Source organism: Zootoca vivipara, chromosome 5, assembly GCF_965207765.1.
Source record: "Zootoca vivipara chromosome 5, rZooViv2.hap1.1, whole genome shotgun sequence".
Classification (NCBI taxonomy): Eukaryota; Metazoa; Chordata; class Lepidosauria; order Squamata; family Lacertidae; genus Zootoca; species Zootoca vivipara.
Genome location: NC_142588.1, coordinates 10805480 through 10833428, shown reverse-complemented (window position 1 = coordinate 10833428; position 27949 = coordinate 10805480). Strand labels below are relative to the sequence as shown.

At 45.7% G+C, this 27949-nt stretch overlaps 1 protein-coding gene and 1 long non-coding RNA gene across 2 annotated transcripts; one reads left to right on the top strand and one right to left on the bottom strand.

Moving 5' to 3' along the window:
* LOC118096274 (uncharacterized) lies at positions 1 to 27949 on the bottom strand. Its single transcript, XM_035137854.3, has 8 exons — positions 27043 to 27949; positions 20953 to 21725; positions 13795 to 13956; positions 9581 to 9764; positions 8074 to 8225; positions 5577 to 5695; positions 2519 to 2625; positions 1 to 2184 (listed from the first exon to the last, which is right to left on the bottom strand). The coding sequence occupies exons 1-7, from the start codon at positions 27203 to 27205 to the stop codon at positions 2529 to 2531; spliced, it is 1650 nt and encodes a 549-aa protein (XP_034993745.1). The 5' UTR covers positions 27206 to 27949; the 3' UTR covers positions 1 to 2184; positions 2519 to 2528.
* On the top strand, positions 1850 to 4150 carry LOC148685562 (uncharacterized). The gene is made up of 2 exons (XR_015949960.1): positions 1850 to 3611; positions 3793 to 4150. It is a non-coding gene; the product is annotated as an uncharacterized LOC148685562 (long non-coding RNA).

Sequence of the window (27949 nt, the reverse complement as noted above, 5' to 3'; positions counted from 1 at the left end):
TAATGCACAAGGATCTTTAATTTTTAAACAGCTATTTCTATAAAAAGCCAAAGCTTGATATTTCCAGTATTACAATCATTGTTCCACAAGATACAAAAAGGTTAAATGGAGGAACACTCCCAGAAATGGTTTTTTTTAAAAAAAAAAAATCCTGATTTTTAAATGGTGGTGACTCAGATGTGCACTGGTGAATTTCAGCTTAGCCCCTTAGCAATACATACTGAATAGTGATGTGATCCAGACTGAGCTTTCCTTTGAAGTGTACTTCCAATTCACCCCCAATTCTTATAGACCTTTTTTATACCCACCCAGGGCTTTCTGGATGGCTTTCTGATATAGGAGCCCCACAGAATTTCAGCTTTGTGACTTATTTGTATCGACAACCTATGTTGATGATATGGGTGGTAATGTTCGTCACTAGCTAGGAGCACTTGTAGAAATACCGTAATTCAATTTGCCTTGCTCTGTGGTAGCCTGTTACTACTACGAGGTAACATTTGTGGGTCACAGAGATTGTTGACAAAGTGCCCGTGATTCAGACTTTCCTCGCAATCAGGGTGTCGATGTTTTATCTGTGCACCGAGTTTCAGCTTAACAACCATTTCCCGAATTCAAATACCTGCCTTTTTATCCCTTGGAGGTTAATCTCAACTTTTTTCAGGGAGTGAAGATTCAGTTAGAAGAAATGGTGCAATCGGAAAACAGTAATCCTTCTCCTTCGAGCACCATTCCAAACTGCTGTGGCTGCTATAAAGCAGAGTAAAAGATGTTGGAATCTTAGCGTGAATGTGCAGTCTGTATAGGCGAGAACACGTCTTGTGGCCTCTGGAGGAATGGCGAACCTCGAATGCAGAACTCGGATCAAGAAAGGTTAGCTGCCCCCTGATATATAGTTTGGCCAACTGCACATTATATAGTCTAGCTTAGCAATTTCTCTACAGGCTTTTCTGTACATGCAGTAAACATAAATCTGTGCAGGGAAATCCCTCCCTGATTTTTTGGTGAATCACCTTGTGTGGAATATAGGCTAGACACCTTTTCATTCCTCAAGTCGCATCTAGTTTGATCCTAAAAATTAAACATACTACATAGCATTCTTTAAATAATATTTATGAAAATGTATAATCTTCCATACAATATAAAAAAGAAGAAGAGGCTGGCTTGTTTTATATTTTAAAAATGTGCATATAAAAGCTAAGGACTGTTTTACCATCTGAGCACATTTTTACAAGTCAATGCAGCATGCAATCTTAATTGTTCCAGGTTGTGCTACCATTGCTGAAACACCCCAGCCACTGGTGAAATGGGATTCTCTGCTTGTAAGTAAGCCTCTGCGCTGTTGAGCTCTTGCTTGTAACCTGGTTTCATCGACACTCAATGGGTACCGCCCCTAGATACTGCTTTTTATATCACCCTGTTGTCAAATACCCATGCAGGTTTTGGCCTTTAAAGGGGGGGGGGACCCTCCCAGAACACTTCTCTGTTCTCCTGCATAACCACTTCTCATTTAAGTTGGTTTGTCTTTTAGCGGAGATATCAGGCAAAGCCACATTTTCTCCTGTAACAATGCCCACCGTTTCACAACATTCTCTTGCCACTTTCCCTCTCTCTTAATCACAACTAAAAAAACAAAAACCAAGCACAGTTTTGCTTAAAGAAATAAACCAGCTCCTGCTTCCTTTCAAAATTCCTTTTCCCACCATTGCTTTTAAACTACTCCTTACACTGCTGCTGCATGATCTGGCCAATGCGAAGGTACAACTAAGATGGAACCCACTTTCCTTGCTCCTAAAAAACGAGCGAGTCTGAAGAAGTTGATGCCAGAGAACTGGCAGCCGTTGGCTTCATTGCGAAGAACAAATGATATACCAAGTCCAGGTATTATGAGCACATCTATAGGATGAAATTGGCTCTATTCCACAGTGCGTACGTAATACATCTGTTTTCTTCGTTTGATTTTGTTGCAACAGTCTAATGCAGGCTACCCCTCTGGAATTCCCCAGAAAGTAACTTAACACAGTTAACTGCGGCCAAATATATCTGGATACGTAAGTTTAAATTGCACAGGAACCAACTTGCTTCTCAGAAAGAATCCATTTACCCAGTCATCCTGGAGGGTTATAAACCAAGCAGTTTCTGACAAGTCTCAGCATCTCAACCTTCGGAGCTCAAACGCTTTTCTTTCTGAAACAAAGACGCAATAAGCAAAAGTAAGTGTAATTGGCCGGTACAATCTAGTGTTCTCACCTCCAGCATTTTGACCAAATCGCAGAAGACAATGCTATGGCTGCATGCTACTTATTACCTTACAAATAACTACATAATAACTTTTCTTAAAGTGCATCTGAACAAGGAGTCCTTGAAAGGTCAGGTCCTGCATTTGAACTTCGACAGCAGGGTCTGCTAGCGCTAGCTCTCTTCATTTTGAACGTTGAAAATGGCCAGAAAGAGTTAGTTATATGACATCACTGTGTCACGGTGGGGGGAATTCTGCTCAGCCACTTTCCAGCTCTCTTACCTCTATCTAGTCAGAAAGGCCAAAGGCTTTCATTCCTTGAACTTTGTCCCAAGGCAATCATCGAGTTCCTTTCTGTTTTCCTCGAATCCAAACACGCAGAATCTGGCCTGAACAGACAGGTAAAAGTTACCGTTAATGCAAAGCACTGGGAAGAACGGCTGTAATTTTCCGCATGTTGTTGGATGATAAAAACAGGCACACCTGGCACCAGATATTTTCCGCCCATACTCGAAACTAAAATCCCAAAACAGCTGCTCTTCAAAACATTTGTGTAAGCTTTCACTAATAGTTATCAAGGGTAAAAACAACCTACTCCCCAATCCCTCGCTGCATTGAGAAACAAGCAAACAGGCATGGGAGAAGCAGATAAACACAGACATAACATCCATCCTGCTACAAGGAGGCACTGTTGCCCTTCAATGACCATGAACCAGTGTAGGGTAGGAGCTGGGCCAAGATGCCTTCAAATTCACATGTGGGTCAAAATGTGGTTCACCCCACCTTTGCTGCTGGCCAACTCCCTCCTTGCCAATCTCCCATCCCATTTTACAAGTGAAACACTTGGAGAAGGCAAAGGGCTTCTTGACATCTCTCTAACTGGAAACGGTCCTCCTGAGTATGTCAAGAGGTATGTAAAAAGAATAAATATTTTCTACAGCGGATCGTGGGATTTCTAGGGGTTTTTTTTTAATTGGGGCTAAGAGGGAGTTAAGGCAGGCTATTTAAATGTACAACTCCAACCCTGCTGTCTAATATTATTTTAGTTTTAAGACTGTTTTGTAACTAAGCTCTTAAAGCAGCAGACAACATGATGCTTCTATTAAAGCAAACGAATGATATTGAAATTACAAATCATAGCGTGGGAGAGCTAAGGATTTTTGCCACTCGGTTCTGCTGCACGTATAATATTGTTCTTCCACTGAGGTGAAGGGATAATGTATAGCAGCAGATGTTTAGGCACTCTCTTCTCCTTTTGCTGAAGATTAACAATATTTTCTGTTGCATGTAGTACACAAGTGAGAGCAGTTTGAGGTGTAGAAGCGAAACTGCTGTTTAGGAATGAAATTAGGAGCTGCCCTTTCTCAAAAGGAAGGTAAGCTGGGCTTCCAGTTCATATTTCAAGAAATGTCCACAACCCAGCCAGATGGGCAGGGTATAAATAAATTATTATTATTATTATTATTATTATTATTATTATTATTATTATATTGATCCCCAGCTGTTCTTGCTCACAGAACCCATTTTGATCTCTTCCGCCTCTGTATTTGTTTCAGCTGCTCAAACAATAGCAGGACGCCTGTCTGTCCCAACCCAGTTTTCTGTTCCAGCTGTGAAGCCACTCTGCAGGTGGGGGGCTAATAAAGGACTACACAGCTTCAACTGGAGCCCTGAGTGTAAATACCAGGTGTATTTGATATTCAAGTGCACACGACAGGAGAATCCCAGGCGGAATGATTAAACAGCTGCTCATCCCACTGGAAATCAAAAGACACCGACGGTCATTTCAGGAAAGACACTGGGCTCTGGCAGAATCCCCAGCTAAAGAGACATGGGGGGTTCACAGCATTGCATAACACATCTGTGTGCGCAAACAAGATAATCCATTTTCTCTGTCCATGGCCAAAAAACCCCCAAGAAAACGAAAAACAAACAAGAACTTGGAAAATTTGGGTGGTTGCAGCTCCCGGCCTATATGGACCAGCATAAACTCAGATGTATGCTACAGGCAAAAGTATTGTCAACCTCATCGTTGCCAATGCTATGGTCCATATTTTACATATTTATTTAAAGTATTCCTAGGACACCATTCAGGGCTGTGCCTTTGCAAAATGGAGGAGATACATTGCTTAATAGACACCTCAAACAACAGCAGAAAGCCTGTCAAGATAGACAACAGCAAATCAATAATTTATTGTAAGAAATCAGTGCATGGATAGCTCAGCTGGTTAGAGCGTGGTGCTGATAATGGCAAGGTGGCAGGTTCAGTCTTCTTATGGAACAGCTGCATATTCTTGCATTGCAGCGGAGCAGAGAAGCCTCGGGGTCCCTTCCAGTTCTAGGATTCTATGAAAACACTTATGCATTGTAAACTTAAGTGAAACCACAGGATTTCAGTATGGGAGGGAGGGAAGAGATAGCTCACAGTCACGTAGTCTATAACACATTAAGGAAGTCAGCCTGGAAGAGGTAACATTTAAGGCCCATTTGAAACCCTGCGCTGAAGCAACTAAATGCAATTCCTCCGGAGAAGAGCCAGCCTGATGAGAATGGCAAGGAGGGCTCCAAACCTGGCCATGTTCAGGAAGAATGCTTAATAACCCTCATCTTTTATTGGTGAGCTACCCAATGCGGAACTAGCAGCTTGTCCAGGCTCTCTGATTTCATAGAACCGTAGAGTTGGAAGGGCCCCCAAGGGCCATCTCATCCAACCCCCTGCAATGCAGAAATCTCAACTAATCCATGACAGATGGCCACCCAACCTCTGCTTAAAAACATCCAAAGGAGAGTCCACAACCTCCCACTGTCGAACAGCTCTTACTGTCAGAAATGTCTTCCTGATGTTTAGTTGGAATCTCCTTTCTTGAAATTTGAAGCCATTGGTTCAAGTCCTACCCTCCAGAGCAGGAGAGGACAAGCTCTCTCCATCATATGCAGACAGGACTTTGAAGCCAACTCTCCAAGTTTAGGAATCCAGTTACTAAACCGCAGTAGTTCTACAATGTGCAGGAAATAGCATGCAGTCCAGAATAGGGCCAGCCTCCCAGAATCTTTGCTGCCCCCAGTACCCTTGCACCCTCAAATGAATATTCAGATCAGCCACACCGGAGTTTACTGTGGATGTGAAGCTGCTCTGCATTTTTATTTTTTATCTTTTTCACAGCATTCAACATCCTCCCTTATCTTAGTGGCAGCCACACTTTATCAAGCGCAGGAAACACCAAGACAGATATCGGAGGCCTTAAACTGAGAGTGTTTGTGAGAGTGTGGATGAAAGTTTGCAAACTGCACATGGAAACAGCATCCCGTTAACACCTGAGTGTAGCCCTAGGAAGCTTACCTATAGAGCTGAGGGCATGACCTTTTCAAGGCAGCTGATGACAAGCCCAGCCTGCTCTGATTCCTTCCCCTGCTCTTTCTCAGGAGGTCTCTCATTCTTCCCCAGGCCGGATTGTCACCCTGCGGAATATGCAAAGCCATTTTAGCACAAGGCGAGTGGACATGAAAACGGTTCCCTAAGCTCACACACGGTCCCCACAAAACTGGTAAACACAAGGTGCATGCTTGAAAGGTGAAATCTCTTTTTCTCAAAAAGGTTCAGAGTAGCCTCTTTACGGTCAGTTATTTCGAGGCAAAGGATACAATTTGCGATGACAGCAGCTTCCGGTATACTGTAAAAGAACAATCCGTGATGATATGCTGGCATTGTGAGAAACACAGCCCAGGGGAAAAAAAGCCTGCAATAGCTGCAGGTGCCTCTGGGCTCTCAGCATTTAACGGGAGGAATTCGCTCACAAAGTGGAACTTTAGGTTTGTGCGATTAAAGCACAATGTCACCCTAGCGCACTAGTCACACCTTTTTTTAAAAGCAGGCTTTTGTGGTTTGGAAATGATGAGGAAGTGCATTGAAAAGTACTGAACGAGTGCATGACAGATAGGAAGTCGTGTCAACACGCTGCAAGCAAATTTGGATGAATGCTTATTGTCACAAGCATATCGGAAGAAAAAAATTCAATAAAGGCCAGGCAGACTCTAACCGTGTCAGGATCTCTCACTGGATAAGCAGGCCATCTGGAGAAACTGAGTTATTTAAGAGGCACTAGTGAATGAGAGGGGACTCGCATTGCCCATTCGCATGTCTCTGGAGGAGCCTTCAGCGAAACTGGGCTAGCACCGAGGATCATACTGATTGGGTGCTTTTGATTTGTAACCCATTCAAGGGTTTTAAGAAGGTGCCTATATTATTATTATTATTATTATTATTATTATTATTATTATTATTATTTATTTATTTCTACCCCACCCATCTGGCCGGGTTCCCCCAGCCACTCTGGGCGGCTTCCAACAAAATACTAAAATACAGAAATCCATCAAACATTAAAAGCTTCCCTAAACAGGGCTGCCTTGAGATGCCTTCTAAAGGTCTGGTAGTTGTTGTTCTCTTTGACCGCTGGTGGGAGGGCATTCCACAGGGTGGGTGCCACTACCGAGAAGGCCCTCTGCCTGGTTCCCTGTAACTTGGCTTCTTGTCGCGAGGGAACCGCCAGAAGGCCCTCGGCGCTGGACCTCAGTGTCCGGGCTGAACGGTGGGGTGGAGACGCTCCTTCAGGTATACAGGACCGAGGCCGTTTAAGGCTTTAAAGGTCAACACCAACACTTTGAATTGTGCTCGGAAACGTACTGGGAGCCAGTGTAGATCTCTCAGGACCGGTGTTATGTGGTCCCGGTGGCCACTCCCTGTCACCAGTCCAGCTGCCACATTCTGGATTAGTTGCAGTTTCTGGGTCACCTTCAAAGGTAGCCCCACGTAGAGCGCATTGCAGTAATCCAAGCGGGAGATAACCAGAGCATGCACCACTCTGGCAAGACAGTCTGCCGGCAGGTAGGGTCTCAGCCTGCGTACCAGATGGAGCTGATAGACAGCTGCCCTGGACACAGAATTAACCTGCACCTCCATGGACAGCTGTGAGTCCAAGATGTACCCGGAGCATAAAATGTTGCATGATAACTGATCCCCTATCTGAGAACTGGAGTGATGCCACCCATGAGTTCCATTCTGCCTTCAGAAGCAAGAGCCACTTGCCAGATGGCATAACCCCCATGCCAGCAGCAGCAGCACCACACAGCAGGAATATGCCATGTTTTTTTGTGTGATCCACAAGGAATTTGCCCTCATAGTCTAATTAACAGGGTATTCATTATGCTATTAGTGCATAATGAATATCTGCATCATTTCACGTGGCTCTCTAAAGTAATATATATATATTTACGACAAAGGAATGCTCTTGTTCTGAGCCAGGCGCATTCTTAATTTCAGCAGGGGGAGCAGTATGTAGGGGGAAATTCAGCAGAGGGAGCAGAAAGTTAGCAGCAGCATCCAAGGGGAAATTTGGTATGAATTGCTTTCCCTAAGCGATTACTTACTGAGGCATTTCTGCTAATGTCAAAGCCCAAGAAAGAAACAGAAGAGAGCATAGAATTAATATTGGGAGAATGCCTTAGAATCGGCTCTAAAGCCTTCCAGTCACCATGCATAATTGTATGAACAGTGCAAAGCAGTTTAATGGAAGCAGGTCGAGGGTGCAATCTAACCCCCACCCCACCCAGCATGAATGGTTTTGCATTGCCCTGTTAGGATACAATCCAAAGTGATCTTGAGATCACCCAGTATTATTATGAGAGCTGTTCCTTTGCAGACAGCATGAGAAGATGTGTAGGAATGTGTAGGTAGGTAATAGCAGCTGCTGTAGGACCAGCTTCCACTGTAAAAGAGCATCCGACAAAGGGGGGGGGTCCAGTCCACAAAAGCCTACGCCACACAGACATATATCGCTCACCCTTTTCATGGCTGGCTCCTTTAGGAGATAAGCTTGGCCGTCAGTCGCACAATATCCCTCCCTGCACTCATTCTCTCCGCCTTTCTTTCCGTTCGACAGCTGTAACTCCATTATCAGCTGGTTATTTTCCGGATCCAGGCGAACATCTCGTCCTGCAGTCAGAAGATTTATCGATGTAAACAGGTAGCTTATGTCGTCTTGCTTTTTACCAGCTGTCACAACCGTTCAGAGTTAGAAAAGCCAGCACCTAGCGTCCGTTTTCTGCCATTGCCGCCTTGTGCAATGGCGAAGGGAGATTTGGAGTGGTCCAAGACATCTCGCCGCCTGAGACAAAGGGTAAGATGGTGTGCCCCCCCCAGCTTTCTATTCCATGCGCAAATGCCAGCCAGACTTGAAGTATTGAATCTTACTTCAGTCCTTGTGATGAGAAAGCACACTCTGCTGCAACTGAGAGCAGCACAGGGCAGGCCGCCTGGCACATTCAGCTCTGTTCGTTTAACACCTTGCTGCCACTTCCAAGCCACCTCATCCTGTCTAATGGCAGGGCCGGCCATGAAGGAGATACACAGCATATGCAAAGACTAAGCTAGAGAATGCCATGATGTGTTGGTTACTCAGAGATCCAGGCCAAAGTTACTGCCTCCCCTCCAACATTTTTCTGATGAAAACAGGGACATGAATAATAACAGTAGTTATCATTTATACCCTACCCTGCCCATCCGACTGGGTTGCTCCAATCACTCTGGGCAGCTTCCAACATATATAAAATATAATAAAACAGTAATCATTTTTTATATAAATTTTTTTTTAAAACCTTCCCTATACAGTGGTGCCTCGGGTTACAGACGCTTCAGGTTACAGACACTTCAGGTTACAGACACTTCAGGTTACAGACTCCGCTAACCCAGAAATAGTACCTCGGGTTAAGAACTTTGCTTCAGGATGAGAACAGAAATTGCGTGGTGGCGGCGCGGCAGCAGCGGGAGGCCCCATTAGCTAAAGTGGTACCTCAGGTTAAGAACAGTTTCAGGTTAAGAACGGACCTCCAGAACGAATTAAGTTCTTAACCCGAGGTACCACTGTACAGGGTTGCCTTCAGATGACTTCTAAAGGTTGTACAGTTACTTATCTCCTTGGCTTGAGGGTTGCAGAGCTCCATACCCTCCAACATTTCTCCGGTGAAATTAGGGACGTCCTAAGGAAAAGCTGGACATTCCGGGATCAAATCAGAAACTGAGGCAGCTTCTGTAAATCTGGGACTGTCCCTGGAAAATAGGGACACTTGGAGGGTCTGTTACTGCCCCTGTTAAAGTGATGGCTGTGTTAGAAAGGAATTATCTGGGAGCAGATCTGGTGGAAAGTATGTGCTTTGTGTAATGTTGCCCGTGTCTACTCAGAAATGTCCTATTGCATCCACCCACTGAGCGACTGTGGCTACCGATTAAGACCTATTCCATAACAAGTGCCTTTTGCATTAAGGTCCGTGGGCCAAAAGACGGAGACCTACCTTTGCTTGATTTGTCACCGCTTCCTCCTCCTCCTTCTGGAATGATTGAGAGGTCAGACATGTTTCCGTTCTGCACCAATAGGCTGTGCGGTCTGCTCTTCCCAGGAAAAGAATTCTTCCCTTCTTGGTATGAGCTCAACAAAATCCTGGCAGCTCCGCAGGAGCAATGCTGTAGAAAACACTCCTACGCCAGGTGAAAGAGGAGATATGCCTGAGTTTAATTTGCAGCTAGTCAAGAGTATGCAACTTGGCGCCACAAGATATCGCAAACAAATTGCTGGAATTCCATGAGAGAGATGGCCAGCTTCTTCCATGGGAACTGTTTGGGCAAAATAAGCGTGCCTAACACAATCTAGGAATAGTTAAGACAGGTAGGTAGCAGTGTTGGTCTGACATAGTAGAAACAAAATTAAAAAAATCCTTCCAGTAGCACCTTAAGAGACCAACTAAGTTTATCATTGGTATGAGCTTTCATGTGAAAGGAATGCTACTGGAAGGAATAATCTCAGAATATAGTGAAGCTTCACCCCAGAACACTTGAGACCCTTTTGGAGACCCTACTTGCAGTTTTTCAGTTGTATGTTCAATTCTACAAACATAAAATACGATTTTGACATTCCTAAGTATCTAAATTCTGCTCCAGATACCAGTTTCTTTGTGAAGTTATCCATAATAAGCATTTCAGAGAGGTAAAATCCCTTCAATATTTTCATATGCACCATTTTGCATATGTTATATTACCACTTAAAAAACAGAACATTATATGTCTGGTTTAACAAGAAGCTCAACAAACGAAAAGTAAGATGACAACAAACCGAGGGTTATTCCTATATAAGTTACCCTGATTAATATCACATTTAAAATTAATAACAATCTATCTTCGTATGTAATACCTGGATACTGATGGAATATAGAATTCTAGTTGCTGCCAGCATATAAGAAACCAATCCTCTATGCTCCCACCCCACTGAACCTTCCACATAACTTAAAATACTTTTTTGGTTGACTTTTTATTTCCCCCCATATGACATATGACATTCCCATCGTGTGTGGAAAAAAGTCCCCCCCCCTCTCTTTCTGACACTTCCAACAAGTGGCCAGGTTGTTTTATTGATTGTGTGTATCTTTACTGGGGCAATATAACATTTGCTCGTTGTTTTAAAACAGTTTTCTCTTGTTGCCATGTTTAAACAAAATCTGTATGTGCTTTTACAAACAAACAAAAAATTCCCCAGATATCCGCTGGGAGATTGTCCTGAGCCCTTTTCACCATGTATTCCTTAACTTGTTCTGACTCTGTATCGTATTAACAAATTAGTGCGTAGATTTTATTTTCCTTTATTTACAACTAATACATGCCTGTTGGTCTTCGCTTCTGCCTCTCTTATCTCACACACAACGAGAGATACCTTGATGACAACAGAGGGAGGTGAAGCTGATTCTCAAATGGCTCTCACATTCCAGGAGAGCCCTTCCACTGAGAGGCATCGCCTTCAGAGAAGCAAAGTCCTTGGCCACTCAGCCAGAGCCATCAAGATAATCTCCAGATGCCCTGCTTCTTTCATTAACCTTCTCTTGGCCAAACCTCGGGCTTACAACCAAGAATTGCAGGGCTGTAAAGGAGACTCTTGAGAGTCCCATGGACTGCAAGAAGATCAAACCTATCCCTTCTGAAGGAAATCAGCCCTGAGTGCTCACTGGAAGGACAGATCCTGAAGCTGAGGCTCCAATACTCTGGCCACCTCATGAGAAGAGAAGACTCCCTGGAAAAGACCTTGATGTTGGGAAAGATTGAGGGCACAAGGAGAAGGGGACGACAGAGGATGAGATGGCTGGACAGTGTTCTCGAAGCTACGAACGTGAGTCTGACCAAACTGCAGGAGGCAGTGGAAGACAGGAGTGCCTGGCGTGCCTGGCGTGCTCTGGTCCATGGGGTCACAAAGAGCAGGACATGACTAAACAACTAAACAACAAGGAAGCCATATTTATAACAATAAGCAGTGCTATTTTTCGAGAAAAAATAGGTGCCAGAGCTCACCATGAACTTCTCCCTTGTTCTCTTAGAATGGCAATGGCACCCACCTGAGATGTCGGCTCAATAAGATATCTGGAACTAACAAGTATAATTAGCCTTGACTTTTGGAAGAAAGATTCTGCCTTTTAGGCCTAATCTCAAGAGCTAGAGAGATCAAGAAACAAGGCTCGTGTGTACAGCCATGAGATAAAAGGCAAAACCTGTCCATTTCAGTTTCTCTCCTGTTTGCATCCTTAAGTTCAGTTCGCCCGGTTGTGCATTAATTTGCAAATTTTTATTTTAAAAAAATCAGCAAGTAAAAATATGCATGCATTTTTCACCTGCGTTTCTCCTAATACAGTACATGCAATTTTTTTCATGCAATATCTCATCTAATTCATTTGTTATTTTAATCAATATGTGCATTTTTCTGCACATGTTTGGGTCAGAGAACTGCATCATAAACTGAGAGAAGTGATCACGTCAAAGCTCTGTTATATTCAGTTACTGGTTTGGGTAAGAATTAGGTAGTTTTGTACCTTGTGTACAATATAGAGGTAAAGGGTACCTTTTTACCTTTACAATATAGATCTTTCAGGTCATGCACTTGGTCAGAGAAGTTCAAGAACTGCGGAACTCTTGTACCTCTGCCCTCCCCACTTGTGGCTCCAGGGACATTTAAATCAGTGTTTAAAGATGTTTGCTTAACTCAGTCTGAGCTGTGATTAGTATATTGCGCAAAAAGTACTTCAGCTAAGAGCACGTTCTGTTCATTTTGCAGAATTCTGTTTTGCATTTTTCCAAGTGGAAAAGAACTTTTGTATGATTCATAACACACGCATGCATTATGAGCTGGACAGAATCACATTCTAAACCAGGTAACTGTGGACTACATACATACAACATGGCGCTATACTCTCTGCAGGACAAAATCACTATAGGCACTATGCACAACATCATGCCATCTGAAAACTTGTGAGAATAGCCGTGATCCTAAAACAGGTATCCCCAAACTTCAGCCCTCCAGATGTTTTGGACTACAATTCCCATCTTCCCCAACCACTGGTCCTGTTAGCTAGGGATCATGGGAGTTGTAGGCCAAAACATCTGGAGGGCCGCAGTTGGGGGTGCCTGTCCTAAAACCAGGTCCCCTGTGGGGAGCACAGACAAAAATTGCTGGATTATGCAGCTGAAGATGATGTCGGAAGGATGAGAAAAAGAAGGGATTTGATACAGGGGTGTCCAAAACTTTTTTCAAAGAGGGCCAGATTTGATGAAGTGAACAATTGAAATTGTTGAGCTTAACCCCAAAATTGTTGAGCTTTTAAAAGGATTTAAACCCAGAAAATAAACCACCACCGGGGCCGGATTAAACCGACCGGCGGGCCAGATTGGGCCCCCTGGCTGGACTTTGGACATGCCTGGATTCGAAGAATACAAAAGAGATGATTTGGGAGATGGCAGGAGACAATCCAAGCACAAAACCAGCTGCACGGACATCAAAAAGACAAAACTGAGGAAGGAGATAATGATATGACTAATCAAGAGGAAGCTGAGAGATTACATTCTTTTCTCAGCTCCAACACTGTCCTGATCTGTGACCTTGACAGAGACACATAATGTTGCTTGTGTAGACTGAGCTGGAGCCTTCCAACTTGATTCTATGGTAACTTTCCAAGACTACAAAACAGGAGAAAGCAGCAAACTGATTTGATGCTCAGATTAAAAATAAATTTGGGAGGCAAGCCTGCAAAGATCTGCTGGCTGAGGGACATTTAGAAAGCGATGGAAGCCCACCCGTGCCAGAGGATCTTGAGATCCATCCCGGGCGTAATAGAGCTGTTCTGCTGACAGAAATATGGCGGCAAAACAGGACGAAAAGGGGTTGAATCGTGGCTGGGATGTGGGCATATATCTAATCCTGAACTCACTCAGGCAAAGACCTGGTGGACAACAGAAGTTTACATCACTTCTCTCCCATTGAGAGAAAAAAATACACCCAAACACTAGTACCAATGCTAGTACCATCTCTGATTTATTGTCTGTGTTGTGGCCTTCTACCTTTTTTTCCTGCCATGTTTCCTTTTGAGCGGAGAGTTTAACCCCTCTGGCTGGGTGGGCACAGGGAGAAGCAGAGGGTCAGCTGGCATTCTACAACCTGGCGAAAAGGAGTCCTGTGCCCGAAACCCTTTCTTCTTACCTCTGTTAGCTGGTTTGCTTTCTGCTCCTTCTGCAAGCTGCCGACCTGCTTCTGTAATCTCAGGTTGTGCTCCTGTAGCTGCCCGATTTTTTCAATAAGTTGGCAGATGTGTTCCAGATAACCCAGGCCTGAGCCGTGGGCCTTGGCAATTCCTTGGTTCGCCTGCAATGAGGAAGAAAGCACCCCACAGATGTTGGGTATTTTTGGTTCAAACACACACAATGTTTCCAGAAAATGTTGCAACCTACCCGCTGGTCCTATACCGGCATCCGCAAGGAATTCTCAACCTAACCAACTTGACTGTGGCTCGGTTAAGACTAGAGGAAACCCAGCCAGATGGGCAGGGTATAAATAATAAATTATTATATAGTCCTTGGGAGATGCTCCATTGAAACAGAAATTTACTGCTCCCATTGATGCAGTTAAGTCCATGCAAAAGATGTTGCCCATGTAGGCAAAGAGGTTCGGCATCTACATAATATCTAGACTTGAAACAGCAAGAGACTGCCTTGGGTGAAGAGAAGACTCAAACCCAGCCTATTTCCCCATCATTCTCTGAATTTGATACTGTGCTTCAGTTACTGGGCTGCATCAATAGGAGTATAGCATCTAGATCCAGGGAAGTAATAGTACCGCTGTATTCTGCTCTGGTCTGACCTCACCTGGAGTACTGTGTCCAGTTCTGGGCACCACAGTTCAAGAAGGATACTGACAAGCTGGAACGTGTCCAGAGGAGGGCAACCAAAATGGTCAAAGGCCTTATGAGGAACGGCTTAGGGAGCTGGGTATGTTTAGCCTGGAGAAGAGAAGGTTAAGGAGTGATATGATAGCCGTGTTCAAATATATAAAAGGATGTCATACAGAAGAGGGTGAAAGGTTGTTTTCTGCTGCTCCAGAGAAGCGGACACGGAGCAATGGATTCAAGCTACAAGAAAGAAGATTCCACCTAAACATTAGGAAGAACTTCCTGACAGTAAGAGCTGTTCGGCAGTGGAATTTGCTGCCAATGGTGGAGTCTCCTTCTTTGGAGGTCTTTAAGCGAAGGATTGACAGCCATCTGTCAGGAATGCTTTGATGGTGTTTCCTGCTTGGCAGGGGGTTGGAGTGGATGGCCCTTGTGGTCGCTTCCAACTCTATGATTCTACTCAAAATAGGCAGGGTAAAGTGTAGGGCTTTTCAAAAGAAAAAAAATTGCACCATGGTAGGTGATTGTAATTTGCATGTGTAGCCTGTGCTGCTACAACTAGGGGCAGGCTTTGGAAATCTGTGGTAAAACGCCACCCTGAGCATGGCAAAAATTTGGCACCCCCAAATGGGTCTTCTCAGTTTTGCGCCCCCTCGGATCAGCACCCTAAATCCAGCACTGGCTACAATCGGGGGACTTTAAAGACTCAGGGCAGTGGTCCACAGCACAAATGTGTATATGGTAATTTATGTGTATGGATGCAAATGCAGGTGTCTGAGCAAATTAAAAAGGCGAGTTTGCTGTGGTCTCTCCAGCACTGTGATTTGCAGCATGCCCAGCAGGGCCACTCCAAAACATCACAACTCTATCACACAGCTATGCATTTTCTCTCTCTTGTGTGTGTGTGTGTGTGCCCGCATGCAAGCTTTGCAGCTCAGAGTCACATTTTTTTACATCAAGAAACTTGTTTAGAACTGGAAATTTGCCAGCAATGATGGTGGAGTGTTGCACTGCACCTTCACAGCGTTGTGAATTCAAACTGGGAAGCTGGACGTGCCAGAACGGAAAAGCAACGGCCCCTTTGTAAATAAAACTTGTTTCAAAAACAGCCGGATGGGTTGCGCCACAGAGCAACCCTGCAGGAAATCACAAAGATCACTCAAAATCGACGTTAATTCTTTATAAGTAAGAACGCGGCCGTCACAGGCTGGGCTGAGGATCAGGCGTAATGAGCACCTGCAGCTCATCCACAGAAGCTCTTGCCCCATGAATCAGTTGTTGAGACAGAAAGTCCCCACTTCCCCACATCTGTCTGAGCCCCCTCCTGTCCAGGGCTTTTCCCAAGCAATGTGAGACTATACCTGCATGAAGCCCAACTCTCCTCCACCCTTTTCATGCCTCTTCTGGTTCTGGGAGACCAGCTGGGAAGGGAATTTGTTGCAGCAGGAAGGGGAGGGAGACACCCATGATTCTTCAGCAGCCTGATTCATCTCTGCTTCTGATTCTGAGCCCTGTTACCTCTTCAGCTTCCATCACCTCCTTCTTCCAAGTCCTCTCCCTCTTCTCCCTCTGACCACTCATCGTTGTCCCACCACCACTCCCCTAGATCTGAGCCTTCTTCCCATTTGGACACAATATTTTAAACCTGAAACCATTCTGGTATTATACTTCTATTAACCACTTCACACCCAGAACCAAACAGCCCAGAGTGCCAACTTCCGAGCTAGCAAAACCAACCAGATTCATGTCATACCTGAGTAGCTGAAACTGACTTCCATGGAAATCAAATCTAGCCAACTTAAGTTTTATTCAGAGCAGACCCACTGAAATTTACGAGCGAAATTTTCGTGGTCATGAATTTCAATGGGTCTACTCTGAGTAAACGTTGCCTAAACACCAACCCATGTTCAAAACCCATTCTACACAATAGACAGCATTCCAGAAAAATGGCCTGGGACAACCAATTTCTGTGCTAAATGAACCAACCAAATCCACTAGTTAACGCATAACTAGCTGGGATTCATGCCGTAAGCCATGAAACGTCTACAAATACTGTTCTGATACTCATTCCAGGCAATAAACCCATATTCCGGGGGGGAGGGGGGAATAGTCCAGGACAGCAACTTGGCTTGATGGGATTGAGCAGCTCAGGCATGGAATCCTTGGTGCAGCGGGGAGGTCGGTACACCAAAAGGAATCCTGTACTGCTCCTATTGCCCAACTTCCAGAACATGCACTCAGAAAACTCGGTCTTACCAATAGGACGCCCGGTGTAAACTAATGACTTCCTAAAAATCACTGCAAACCCCTGCCCCCCCCCCCAGATGGCCTGGGTTGCTGTGCGTAAGAGAAACCTGGTGGACAAGCAGCGGCAAGGACAGGCCCATCTGCGTCGTCCAACCAGGTCTCTGTCACAATCCTCCATCCACAATCAGGTCGTGGATGGCAGTGGTCTTGTGAATCATTGACCTGGCATTGCACAGCAGCACCTTCAGGTCATGTGGGTATCCCTTGCCGATTCCAATATCCGTCCGGTCAGGACCAGACCCGGAGGCAGGGATAGTCCTCAAACAACGACTAAACCTGCCTCCTCGGTAATGACATGGTCTGGTCTTAGCGTAACTCCTCCTCCTACCCGTGACCACTGAGATCGGTTGTCCCAGTGCATCCCCCCCTGTGGAATCTGCCCCAGCCATTTTGCTGGCTGGGACCCCCTCCCGGGTAGCCCTGACCCCTCCCCTTAAAAACAAAATAAAACCTCTGTAAAAAAAACAGCAAAAAACGGAACAAAGAAAACCACAAAAAAACACAATAAAACAATAAAACCAAGAACAGTAAAAATTACAAACATACCAAAATACACCAAAAGTGTGCATTACATTGAAGCTGCATGCAAAAAGAAGTAGTAGTTGTAGTAGTAGTAAGGGACCCCAGTCAAAGGCAACTATGGGGTTGCGGTGCTCATCTCACTTTCAGGCCGTTTGTCCACAGACAGCTTTCTGGGTCATGTGGCTAGCATGACTAAACTGCTTCTGGCGAAACCAGAGCAGCGCAGGGAAACACCGTTTACCTTCCCGCCGCAGTGGTACATATTTATCTACTTCCACTGGCGTGCTTTCGAACTGCTAGGCTGGCAGGAGCTGAGACAGAGCAACGGGAGCTCACTCCGCTGTGGTGATTTGAACCGCTGGCCTTCCGATCAGCAAGCCCAAGAGGCTCAGTGGTTTAGACCACAGTGCCAGCTGCATCCCAGAAGCCACATGTAATAATATGCCAACATGCTTTTGTAATAATAATAAAAATAATATATTATTTATACCCTGCCCATCTGGCCGGGTCTCCCCTGCCACTCTGGGCGGCTTCTAACACCCATCAAATTACATTAAAATATCACAGATTAAAAACTTTCCTAAACAGGGCTGCCTTTAGGTATTTTCTAAATGTCAGGTAGTTGTTTATCTCTCTGACCTCTGATGGGAGGGCGTTCCACAGGGCGGGCGCCACTACCGAGAAGGCCCTCTGCCTGGTTCCCTGTAGCTTTGCTTCTCGCAGTGAGGGAACCGCCAGAAGGCCCTCGGCACTGGATCTCTTTCGCAGAGTGCTTTCCACCTGAGTGAGGTTTGAAGTGACCCTACCTGGAGAGTTTAGGTCAGCTCAGTTGGTTAGAGCGTAGTGCTGATAATGCCAAGGTTGCGGGTTCAATCCCTGCAAGGGCAACCTGCCTATTCCTGCTTTCCAGGGAGTTGGACCAGACAATCATCAGGGTCCCTTCAAATGCTACAGTTCTATGATGCTATGATTTCCTGTTCCAATACACAAGTCCTTTCCCTTTCCTTCCTTTTGCATTCTTTAATCCTAATATTCAACTTAATCAAACGCTTCAACTCTGCAAACCATCACACAAATCAAATTGATATTTTCATGGCTCTCCATCCCAGCAGCCCCTTAATTAATTACTTCCTAAACCGCTTGTTCCCTTCCTTCCCTGAATGAGCTGACTTTAAAGGCGAACAATGAAACTACCTATTTAATTTAACTATCCTTTGCATGTTGTTGTTGTTTTTAAAGCCTTGACTATGAGTGCTATTTCACTCTTATCATAATAAGAAAGATCCTTTCTTCTTGTTTGGGACTTCTTAGTGAGTTTGGTGATTCCCAAGACCTTCTGTTTGCACTCAGCCGCCACAGAGATGTCAGCACAAGAAAGCTCAGCAAAACTGAATAATGCTCCTCTCCTGAGCCACCTTAGAGTCTGCCTGAAAACAGTGAGAGGGGGGAATCTTGCTGCCTCCAAAAAGAATTCGGCATGGAAAGTGCTTGATTTGGGGGTGGAAAAGAGAGAGATTTGGCAGGAGCAAAGCCATACTCCTATGATGCAATGGACGCAATGTAGTTGTTCTCCCCAACACTTCAGGTTGCCAAGTTTGTCCCATGCATGGGGGGAGAGAGGAGGAATATTTGCATTTCCCCTGCATCACACACACACTCAAATCACCATAACCCTCTTAGGCCACCACCTCCAGACTGTCACTATTTTGTGAGAGGGATTTTGTTGCATACTGGAAATTAAGTTTGGGCAATTCAAGGGGATAAAAATGTTTTGGCACAGCAAATCCGTGTGTGTGTTTTTAATTACAGGTAGGTAGCCGTGTTGGTCTGAGTCGAAGCAAAATAAAAAAATTCCTTCAGTAGCACCTTAAAGACCAACTAAGTTTATATTTTGGTATCTGAAGAAGTGTGCATGCACACGAAAGCTCATACCAAAATATAAACTTAGTTGGTCTTTAAGGTGCTACTGAAGGAATTTTTTTATTGTGTTTTTAATGTGACTTTTGTGGTTGGGGACCAAAAAGTGTGGGACAATGATGGGAAGATTCATAACCTCCCTGCAAACTAATCAGGATGGTGGTTTGCACATAACCTCCCTTCCAAAAAATATATAGATCAGAATGAATGTTCAGGAAAAGCCAACATCATATAACCTCTAGAACAGTGGTTCTCAACCTTTTTTTGGCCATGCCCCATCTAAGCATCTCTAAAATCCTGATACCCCCCCCCCGTGACATAAAATTCTTATTTTTCAAAAAGTGAACTCCTATTCACCTGGAGGAAGCCTAAAAGGCCATTAACTTGGTCTAAACAAGCTTCCAAATTGCCCCCCCCCAAAATCAAATTGCCCCCCTGTTGGGCATGTGCCCACATTGGGAAATATGGCTCTAGAAAATAAGCTTCGTGCAAGCACGTATTATTATTATTATTATTATTATTATTATTATTATTATTATTATTATTATTATTATACCCTGCCCATCTGGCTGGGTTGAATGCTCAATAAACAGGTGTTCTAGAAGAATGCTTAGTGTGGGAAGCCGAATGCAATTGCACTGGTATCTTTCAGTGGATTATTCTGCAGTTATTCTGGAGAATTTCCAGCCCTCCATCCAGAAACAGCTGGCTGGAAATCACATAAACAGCTCAAGGCAAAACACACTTAGAATCATAGAATCATAGAGTTGGAAGAGACCACAAGGGCCCTCCAGTCCAACCCCCTGCCAAGCAGGAAACACCATCAAAGCATTCTTGACATATGCCTGTCAAGCCTCTGCTTAAAGACCTCCAAAGAAGGAGACTCCACCACACTTCTTGGCAGCAAATTCCACTGCCGAACAGCTCTTACTGTCAGGAAGTTCTTCCTAATGTTTAGGTGGAATCTTCTTTCTTGAAGTTTGAATCCATTGCTCCGTGTCCGCTTCTCTGGAGCAGCAGAAAACAACCTTTCACCCTCCTCTATATGACATCCTTTTATATATTTGAACATGGCTATCATATCACCCCTTAACCTTCTCTTCTCCAGGCTAAACATACCCAGCTCCCTAAGCCGTTCCTCATAAGGCATTGTTTCCAGGCCTTTGACCATTTTGGTTGCCCTCCTCTGGACATGTTCCAGCTTGTCAGTATCCTTGAACTATGGTGCCCAGAACTGGACACAGTACTCCGGGTGAGGTCTGACCGGAGCAGAATACAGTGGTACTATTACTTCCCTTGATCTAGACGCTATACTCCTATTGATGCAGCCCAGAATCGCATTGGCTTTTTTAGCTGCTGCATCACACTGTTGACTCATGTCAAGTTTGTGGTCTACCAGGACTCCTAGATCCTTTTCACATGTACTGCTCTCAAGCCAGGTACAGCCTCTCTATTCGGAAACAAACACAGTGTGTGCAAACTGGAATAGAGAACAGAAAACTCAGAATAATCAACCACCGGAGCTGTAATTCTAACACCACAACTGGGAGTAAGCCCCATTTAATTCAACAGGACTTACTTCTGAGTAGAGAGGGTTAGGATTGTGCAGTTAAGCGAAATAACACCACCCAAGGAAATGGGCATTTCACTTGCCAAAAAGGTGCCTTTTGTTCTGCAATAACTAATTGAGGAAGAGTCTGGGCATTTCCTCTGAAGAGGAATCTTACCTTACTCAGCCTACAGCATTCGTCCATGTACTCATCCAAACTGTCACTTGTGGGGTATTTTCTCAGGGGGTGTCCCTGCAGGAGCATCTCTTTGAAGTTGTCTTTCCCGTAATCATCACCAGGTCTCTTCTCCTCTTCTGGAGCTTTAATGGGGAGGAAGGATTCGCTGGTTTTCTCTTCCAAGCGCTCTCCTTGGCTGCCACCCAAAAAAGACTGTTCAGAATATCCCCCCTCTGGACATTCAGTGCCATCCTCCAAGCAAACTGCGGGAGACTGCCCTGCGCGGTGTCCCGCTGCCGGTTGGCCATCTGAAATGCACAGACAAGCATCTACAGCGTCTTGGCACACTCTCGCGATGGCGTGGTCAGCTGCTGGAGAGGAAGAGGCGCTCAGCACCCCAGAGTCACAAGAAGGATCTCTGCTGTGGAGCACAAAGCTTTTCTCAGAGCCCTTGGGGGTCGAGGGAGAGTTGGCCCCACTCGGCAACTCCACACCAGAGTCTTCCGATTCAAACTTGGCTAATCTCAGCACCTGATGTTTCGGCGTTAATGTGTCAAGGCCAGGAAGCGTAGTAAGACACTCGACTTTCACTGGCGCGTCACATATGATGGCTGAACTTGCTGGATGCTCTGGGACGGCGCTTGATTCAGGAGGTCCAGGTTCTGTTGCAGAGTCGGAGGAGGTTGGAGGGTCTTGCCTTAGCCCTTCGCTTTGATTTATTATCTTCATATTGGTCAGAACCACCCTGCTGTCAGCTAGCGGGGCCCTTTTGCCTAATTTAAAAAGAGAGAGAGGACAGCCATAAAGTATCAGTGGCATACCGTGGGTTGCTGGCGCCTGGGGCGGGGCAAATGTTGCGCTCCCTTGATGGGCTGGGCAGCTGGGGTTGAGGTGGGTGCCGGGGGGCCCTTCCTCCTTTGGGCACTTTCCTGCCTGCCTCCCTCCTTGTTGGGTGGTGGAAGCCCCCTCCCCCTCAACCACCGTTCGGCCCAGACACTGGGATCCAGCGCCGAGGGCCTTCTGGCGGTTCCCTCTTTGCGAGAAGTGCATACCTGCCAAGTTGCTGTCAGAGAAATAAGGGACCGGGCCGGAAATAGCACACCGGAAGTAGCGCTGCCGCCATTTTGGAACTGGGCAGAGCATGCTCAGAAGTGACTTTGGATGCTGCTTTGCCCAGTTCCAAAATGGCCGTCGCGCCAGAAGTCGCACTGCAGCCATTTTGGAACTGGGCAGAGCAGCATCCAAAGTCACTTCTGAGCATGCTCCACCCAGTTCCAAAATGGCCGCCACGCCAGAATAAACCGGGGGGGAAACAAACAGCTGGAAAAACTGGGATTTCCCGGGGGAAACGGGAGACTTGGCAGCTATGGAAGTGAGGTTACAGGGAACCAGATAGAGGGCCTTCTCGGTAGCAGCACCCACCCTGTGGAATGCCCTTCCATCAGATGTCAAGGAAATAAGCAGCTATCCTAATTTTAAAAGACATCTGAAGACAGCCCTGTTTAGGGAAGCTTTTAATATTTAATGCTGTATTGTTTTAATGTTCAATTGGGAGCTGCCCAGAGTGGGTGGGGAGACTCAGCCAGATGGGCAGGGTATAAATAATAAATTATTATTATTATTACTACTACTACTACTACTACTACTACTACTACTACTACTACTACTACTACCAGGCTGGAACCCTTGTGGGTAGCGGGACGTGGGAGTGGCATACTGGCGGGCATTGGTGTGGGAGAGCTTAGGGCTGCCCTTGCATGCCCGAACATTGCCTGCCAGTCATAACTGCATCAGTAAAGGTATGAATGCACTGCCCGCAGCGACCACAGCTTGGCCTCAGCCTCCCCCTCTGCTGAAGCAGCCTCCTCCCCAGCCTTGGCCACCACTCCCACCAGTGCCCAGCATTCCCTGGCCCCCACCTGCTGCATCCTTGTCACCTCACAGGCCAGAAGAACCAGCCCCTCTCAACCAGCCCAGGGGGCAAGATCCACGCAGGCATCCAAGAAGGAGGCACCACTTCAGGTTGGGCGGCTCAGCAGGAAGGCTGGTTGTGCCCCCTCATAATTTTGTGCCCAGGGCCACGCACCCCGGCTCCCCATAAGCTACGCCACTGCAGAGTATTTCCATCCTTAAGGTCATCTCAGGACCCAGGTGGCGCTCTGGGTTAAACCACTGAGCCTAGGGCTTGCTGATCAGAAGGTCGGCGGTTCGAATCCCTGTGACGGGGTGAGCTCCCGTTGCTTGGTCCCAGCTCCTGCCAACCTAGCAGTTCGAAAGCATGTCAAAATGCAAGTAGATAAATAGGAACCGCTACAGTGGGAAGGTAAACGACGTTTCCATGTGCTGCTCTGGTTTGCCAGAAGCAGCTTTGTCATGCTGGCCACATGAGCTGGAAGCTGTACGCCGGCTCCCTCGGCCAATAATGCGAGATGAGCGCGCAACCCCAGAGTCGGTCACGACTGGACCTAATGGTCAGGGGTTATCTCATAGCTATCTCATCGCTATGTAATACAGTCCAATTATAGGGAGATTCAGAACTTTCTTGACCTCCTGTAATGTTTAATTTGTAAGATTCTCTGCCCACAGGCCTACATATTATGTAGAGACTGGTTGTAAATATTCAGAGAGAAGGGCCATGATCTTGACGCATGCTAAAAGCCAACCTCCTCACTAGCCAGTCAAGAAAAAGGTGGAGGAGAAAACCAGGCCCAGCTTATGCATGGAATTTTTGCATCGCTTATCTTGGAACTGCATCGCAGAAATCACAAATATTGAATATTCTCCTGCATCTCAAACTCCCTGTCTGTGGAAAGGTAGCACATTAGGGAACAGAGATTTAACTTAGACATCTAGATTGAATCTCTGCACCATTGTTGCATGTGTCATGAATAAGAATCAACAGAAGAAAAACTGCTATATGGAGCAGTGTGGGTCCAAAGAACATTTTCCGTGGCTGTGTTGTTGGGAGAGGGGGGAATTCAGTCAGGGAGCTCTGTGATTCATATTAAACAGGAAGGCAATCTTGTTTTTCTGCTGATAATATTGACTGTTTTTAATTTACTTTGAAATCAATGTGTTTTTGTTTTGGACCAAAATGGATCCTACAATTATCTCCAGAACCTCATAACATTAGATAAAGACTTGCGAGAAAGACAACAGGTTGGGTATTTATAAATGGGGATTTGAGGATTAGGGTTAATTCCTGGGTTCTTTGTTCCCTGCCTTCTCCTTCCCAGGGCACCACAGGTGGTCTTTCCCCTCAGCACACAACACAAACTTTTCACCTCATAAGTCTTATTTTAAACACATGGTGACATCTGCGTTTTCCGCCATCTCCAAGAAAATAGCCATTTCCTTTCTGAAACAATGGACATTTTCCACTTCTCCGATGGCTTCTGTCTCCTGCGGTGGGAAAGGGAACTGAGTAATCGGACACCCCTGAGAACACTGCTCTAAGGGGTCCGCGGCTCGGTTCCTCATATAGGCCGCTGGGCAACCTTCTCCAACAGAAGAGTTGGCTTCATCCTGCGTTGCATGTAGCAAGCAACTGTCATGCACAAACATTGTGTTTTTAGGCATACTCCTTGCTTAAGCATGTCATTTGCGAAGCGGTCCTCCGTTGTAGACTCACTGAGCAAGTGATCCCCCATGTTTCACACTTTGCAGAAATGTTAATGATGCTTCCATACCCTCCTCCCAACATTTCTCTGATGAAAATAGGGACATCCTATCCCAGCATCCTCAGCATCCTCCACCCATCTGACTGGGTTGGCCCAGCCACTCTGGGTGGCTTCCAACATATATAAGAAGTAACAAAACATTAAACATTAAAAAGCTTCCCTATACAGGGCTGCCTTCAGATGTCTTCTAAAGGTCTCCTTGGCTTGAGGGTTGCATAACTCATACCCTCCAACATTTTCTCAGATGAAAATAGGGACGTCCTAAGGAAATGTGGGACATTCCGGGGTCAAATCAGAAACTGGGATGGCTTCTGTAAATATGGGACCTGTCCCTGGAAAATAGGGAACACTTGGAGGGTCTGTGTTTCATTCATGTGATGTGATGGAAGACAAATACGCTAAATCTGGATGACAAAACTGGAACAGAATATATTATCCCATGTATTTATAAAGCGCTGTCAATATGTATGGTACTTTACACAGCAAAAGAAGCCAGGTCCCTGTCAAAATGGAAGGACTGGAAGGGATCTCATACAATGGGTTCCAGGTGCACAAAGAAGAATAGAGGGGTACGGTTTATTCAATCCAGAGAGATGTCAGGAAAAGGAGAAGGAAGGAGGTAGAGGCAACGGGGGGGGGGAACCATACCTCCTTCTTCATGGTCTCAGTACAGCCCTATATTTGGGTTTCTGCCCGTGTAAAACAAGCTCCAGAACTTCTCAGAGCTGGACATCATCGCTTCAGTCTGGTGTGCCCTTATTACGTGAAGGAAGTTTAGAATGCTAACATTTGCCAGCAGGTGTCTACATTGGGGATTCGTTCACCTCCACAGCCTCAAAGGAGACTTTATTTTCAAATAGTTATCTGGCGCTTGTGTTGCTGCTGCTTCCGTTTCGTTCTGGGCGAGAAGACGGCTTATTCCAGTTCAGATTCTTCCTCTCTGGACTGGCCATGGCCCCGGAGTATTTACAAAATGTACAGCTATGGTTGCGGCACCCTTCACAGAACCATAGCGTTGCGGACTTGGAAAGGACGACAAGGGTCATGTAGTCCAACCCTCAGCAAGGCAGGAAACTTCCTGCCTAGAATTTGTCTTCCCATGCATAGATGACTCGACGCATCCATGCACCACCAACTGGCTGACTGAGTTGTATCTACACATTTATGCTGGACCCTCCTCAATGCTCTGGGACTCAGTGTTTTTTTCCACCTGGAAAAAATGACCCAGGCTGATGAGAAGGCCGAGGTTTGCACATTCACCTCCTCTGGTCCCTGCTAAATTCTTACAAGGTTCACTGAGTTGACTTAACTCCTATCCTGTAGTCAGTTGGAAATGTAGCAATTTTTCTAGCCGTGGTCAATGTCATCCCAGACCCTCCACTATCACCACGGGATTTCAGAATTACGCCGTAAACTAGGGAAAAAAACATGCTGGTCCTGGGATCGTTCACAGGCAGAAAGAGCTGCTGTCTTATAAGAACCTAAAATAAACTGAACAACTGATTATTGTGAGATTCCTGCCGACTGATTCTCCTTTGCCCCACCCCACACTGCATTGTTGCTATCAGGAAAAGGGACTGGGAAACTCGTGTTTCCCTCAATACTTTAATATTCTCCTTATATACTATGTATATACTATGAAGTATATCTGTGTGTTTTTCCTTTTCCAATTATTTGGTTTTTTTCTAACCCAGTCTCTATTCTAAATTAAAACTTGATCCCAGATTCACTACCTCAGCTATCTGCTCTATTCATGGTTTTATGACCAAGTTATAAGCCCTGAACACAAGTTTGAAATGTCCCATCAGGCAGCCTTGGGCTGTGGGAAAGTCAGAGTACCGGTAATTTGTGGTGACTAGAAAAGCAAGGAGGGAACAATCCGGGAATTTCACTTTCCTCAGCATTCGAAAATCCAGGTGAAACATTTTTAAAGGGGAGATCACAATCTGAAATCGGGGATCAGCTAAAGAACAGATGGCACATGGATCCCAAAGATGAGACCCAACGTGCTTCAGACTACACCTTTTATTGGGTAAACCGTTTAAGCAGAGTTTGGTAGTGAGCTTTTCCGTTCAGATCTGGGCAAACGTGACTGACCCACATCCTTGTTCCAGGGATCCTCTCCAAAATTGGGAATTTTAGCTCTGTCGCCTAAGATAGTGCTTGCAATTCTATGACTCTATGTTCTTCTGGATTCCTGCGGGGATTTAGCATTCAGAACAGGTGGCGTTTGCCCGAATCTGGAATCCCGTGAAACCCACCCAAGGGGAGAGATTGTCTCCACAAGTCCAAGTACATTCTGCCCCAAACGCTGCCTCTTACATTTCTGCTGCCGTCCTAACTTGCTAGCCCAAACTCTCCCCGGTCTCCAAGAACCCACAAAACGCTCCCATCGCTTCCAGTTGCTTACCTTTCTTCCACGGCGCGCTGATGGAGAACGACTGGTGCCAGCTGAACATCTTGGAGGGGCTAAACATCTGGCCGATGGAAGCGCGGGCCCATGAGTTGAAGCCCTTCAATGACATGTGGGAATGCTGGTGGCTGAAAGAATCATGCTTCCAGGAGGAGGGCATTCCAAAGTCCCCAGAGGGTGTAGCAGCAGAGTGCTGGGTGGGCTTGGCAAGCCCGGCCTGTCATCTTTGGGCTCCCAGGAAGAACAGGGGAGGGGGGAGACTCACATGTTTTGTTTTCTCACCCTAGTCCCAAAGGAATGGAGGCAGGAGTTCTTGCTCAGGGGAGAAGGAATTCTCTCATTCCAGCAGCTGCGGCGGCGGCGGCCAGAGGGGGCTGTTCTTTTGCAAGCTGCGGAGTTGCAATCGCAGGCATTCAGCCAGCTGTGACATAAAAAGGGAGCAGCTCTCTGGAATGCATCTCCCTTGGTTGATAAGCCAAGACGACTGGAGGGGTTCGGACTACCTTCGCTATCAAGAATGCCCTCCTGAGAAAACAGAGATGCCAGTTTGTTTGCCCAATGTCAGGTTTTGATGTTTCTCATTTTTAAAATCTCAGCAGGGCGAGGAAACAGCGTAGAGTATTACATTTTTTCCTGCTCTCCTGGGCAATGCTTCTTCTTTGGGACCTCTCCTTCCACTTGTAAGATCCTACCGAGCTGTGAAAAAGTTTGGGGACGTTTAGACAATTCCCCCCACCCTCAAGGGCCCAGTGAGGAAGACTACAGTGTTTATTTCTTTCGCTTTCTCAAAGTCAATCCCGTAATGTTTTCTTTTTTGAAAAAAGAACTCAGGGTAGCCAACAGCAGCGCACAAAATTAGGAAAAATATACCGTTACAGCAAGCCACATATAAACACATGTTTGT

What these genes read in the sequence shown, in the direction of transcription:
- LOC118096274 (XM_035137854.3), bottom strand. Translation starts at nt 27,205, where the DNA reads ATGCCCTCCTCCTGGAAGCATGATTCTTTCAGCCACCAGCATTCCCAC. An exon ending in CAGCGCGCCGTGGAAGAAAG is followed by an intron (nt 21,726 to 27,042) that starts GTAAGCAACTGG and finishes TTTTTAAATTAG; the next exon opens with GCAAAAGGGCCCCGCTAGCT. An exon ending in TCATGCCCTCAGCTCTATAG is followed by an intron (nt 2,626 to 5,576) that starts GTAAGCTTCCTA and finishes CTGTCTGTTCAG; the next exon opens with GCCAGATTCTGCGTGTTTGG.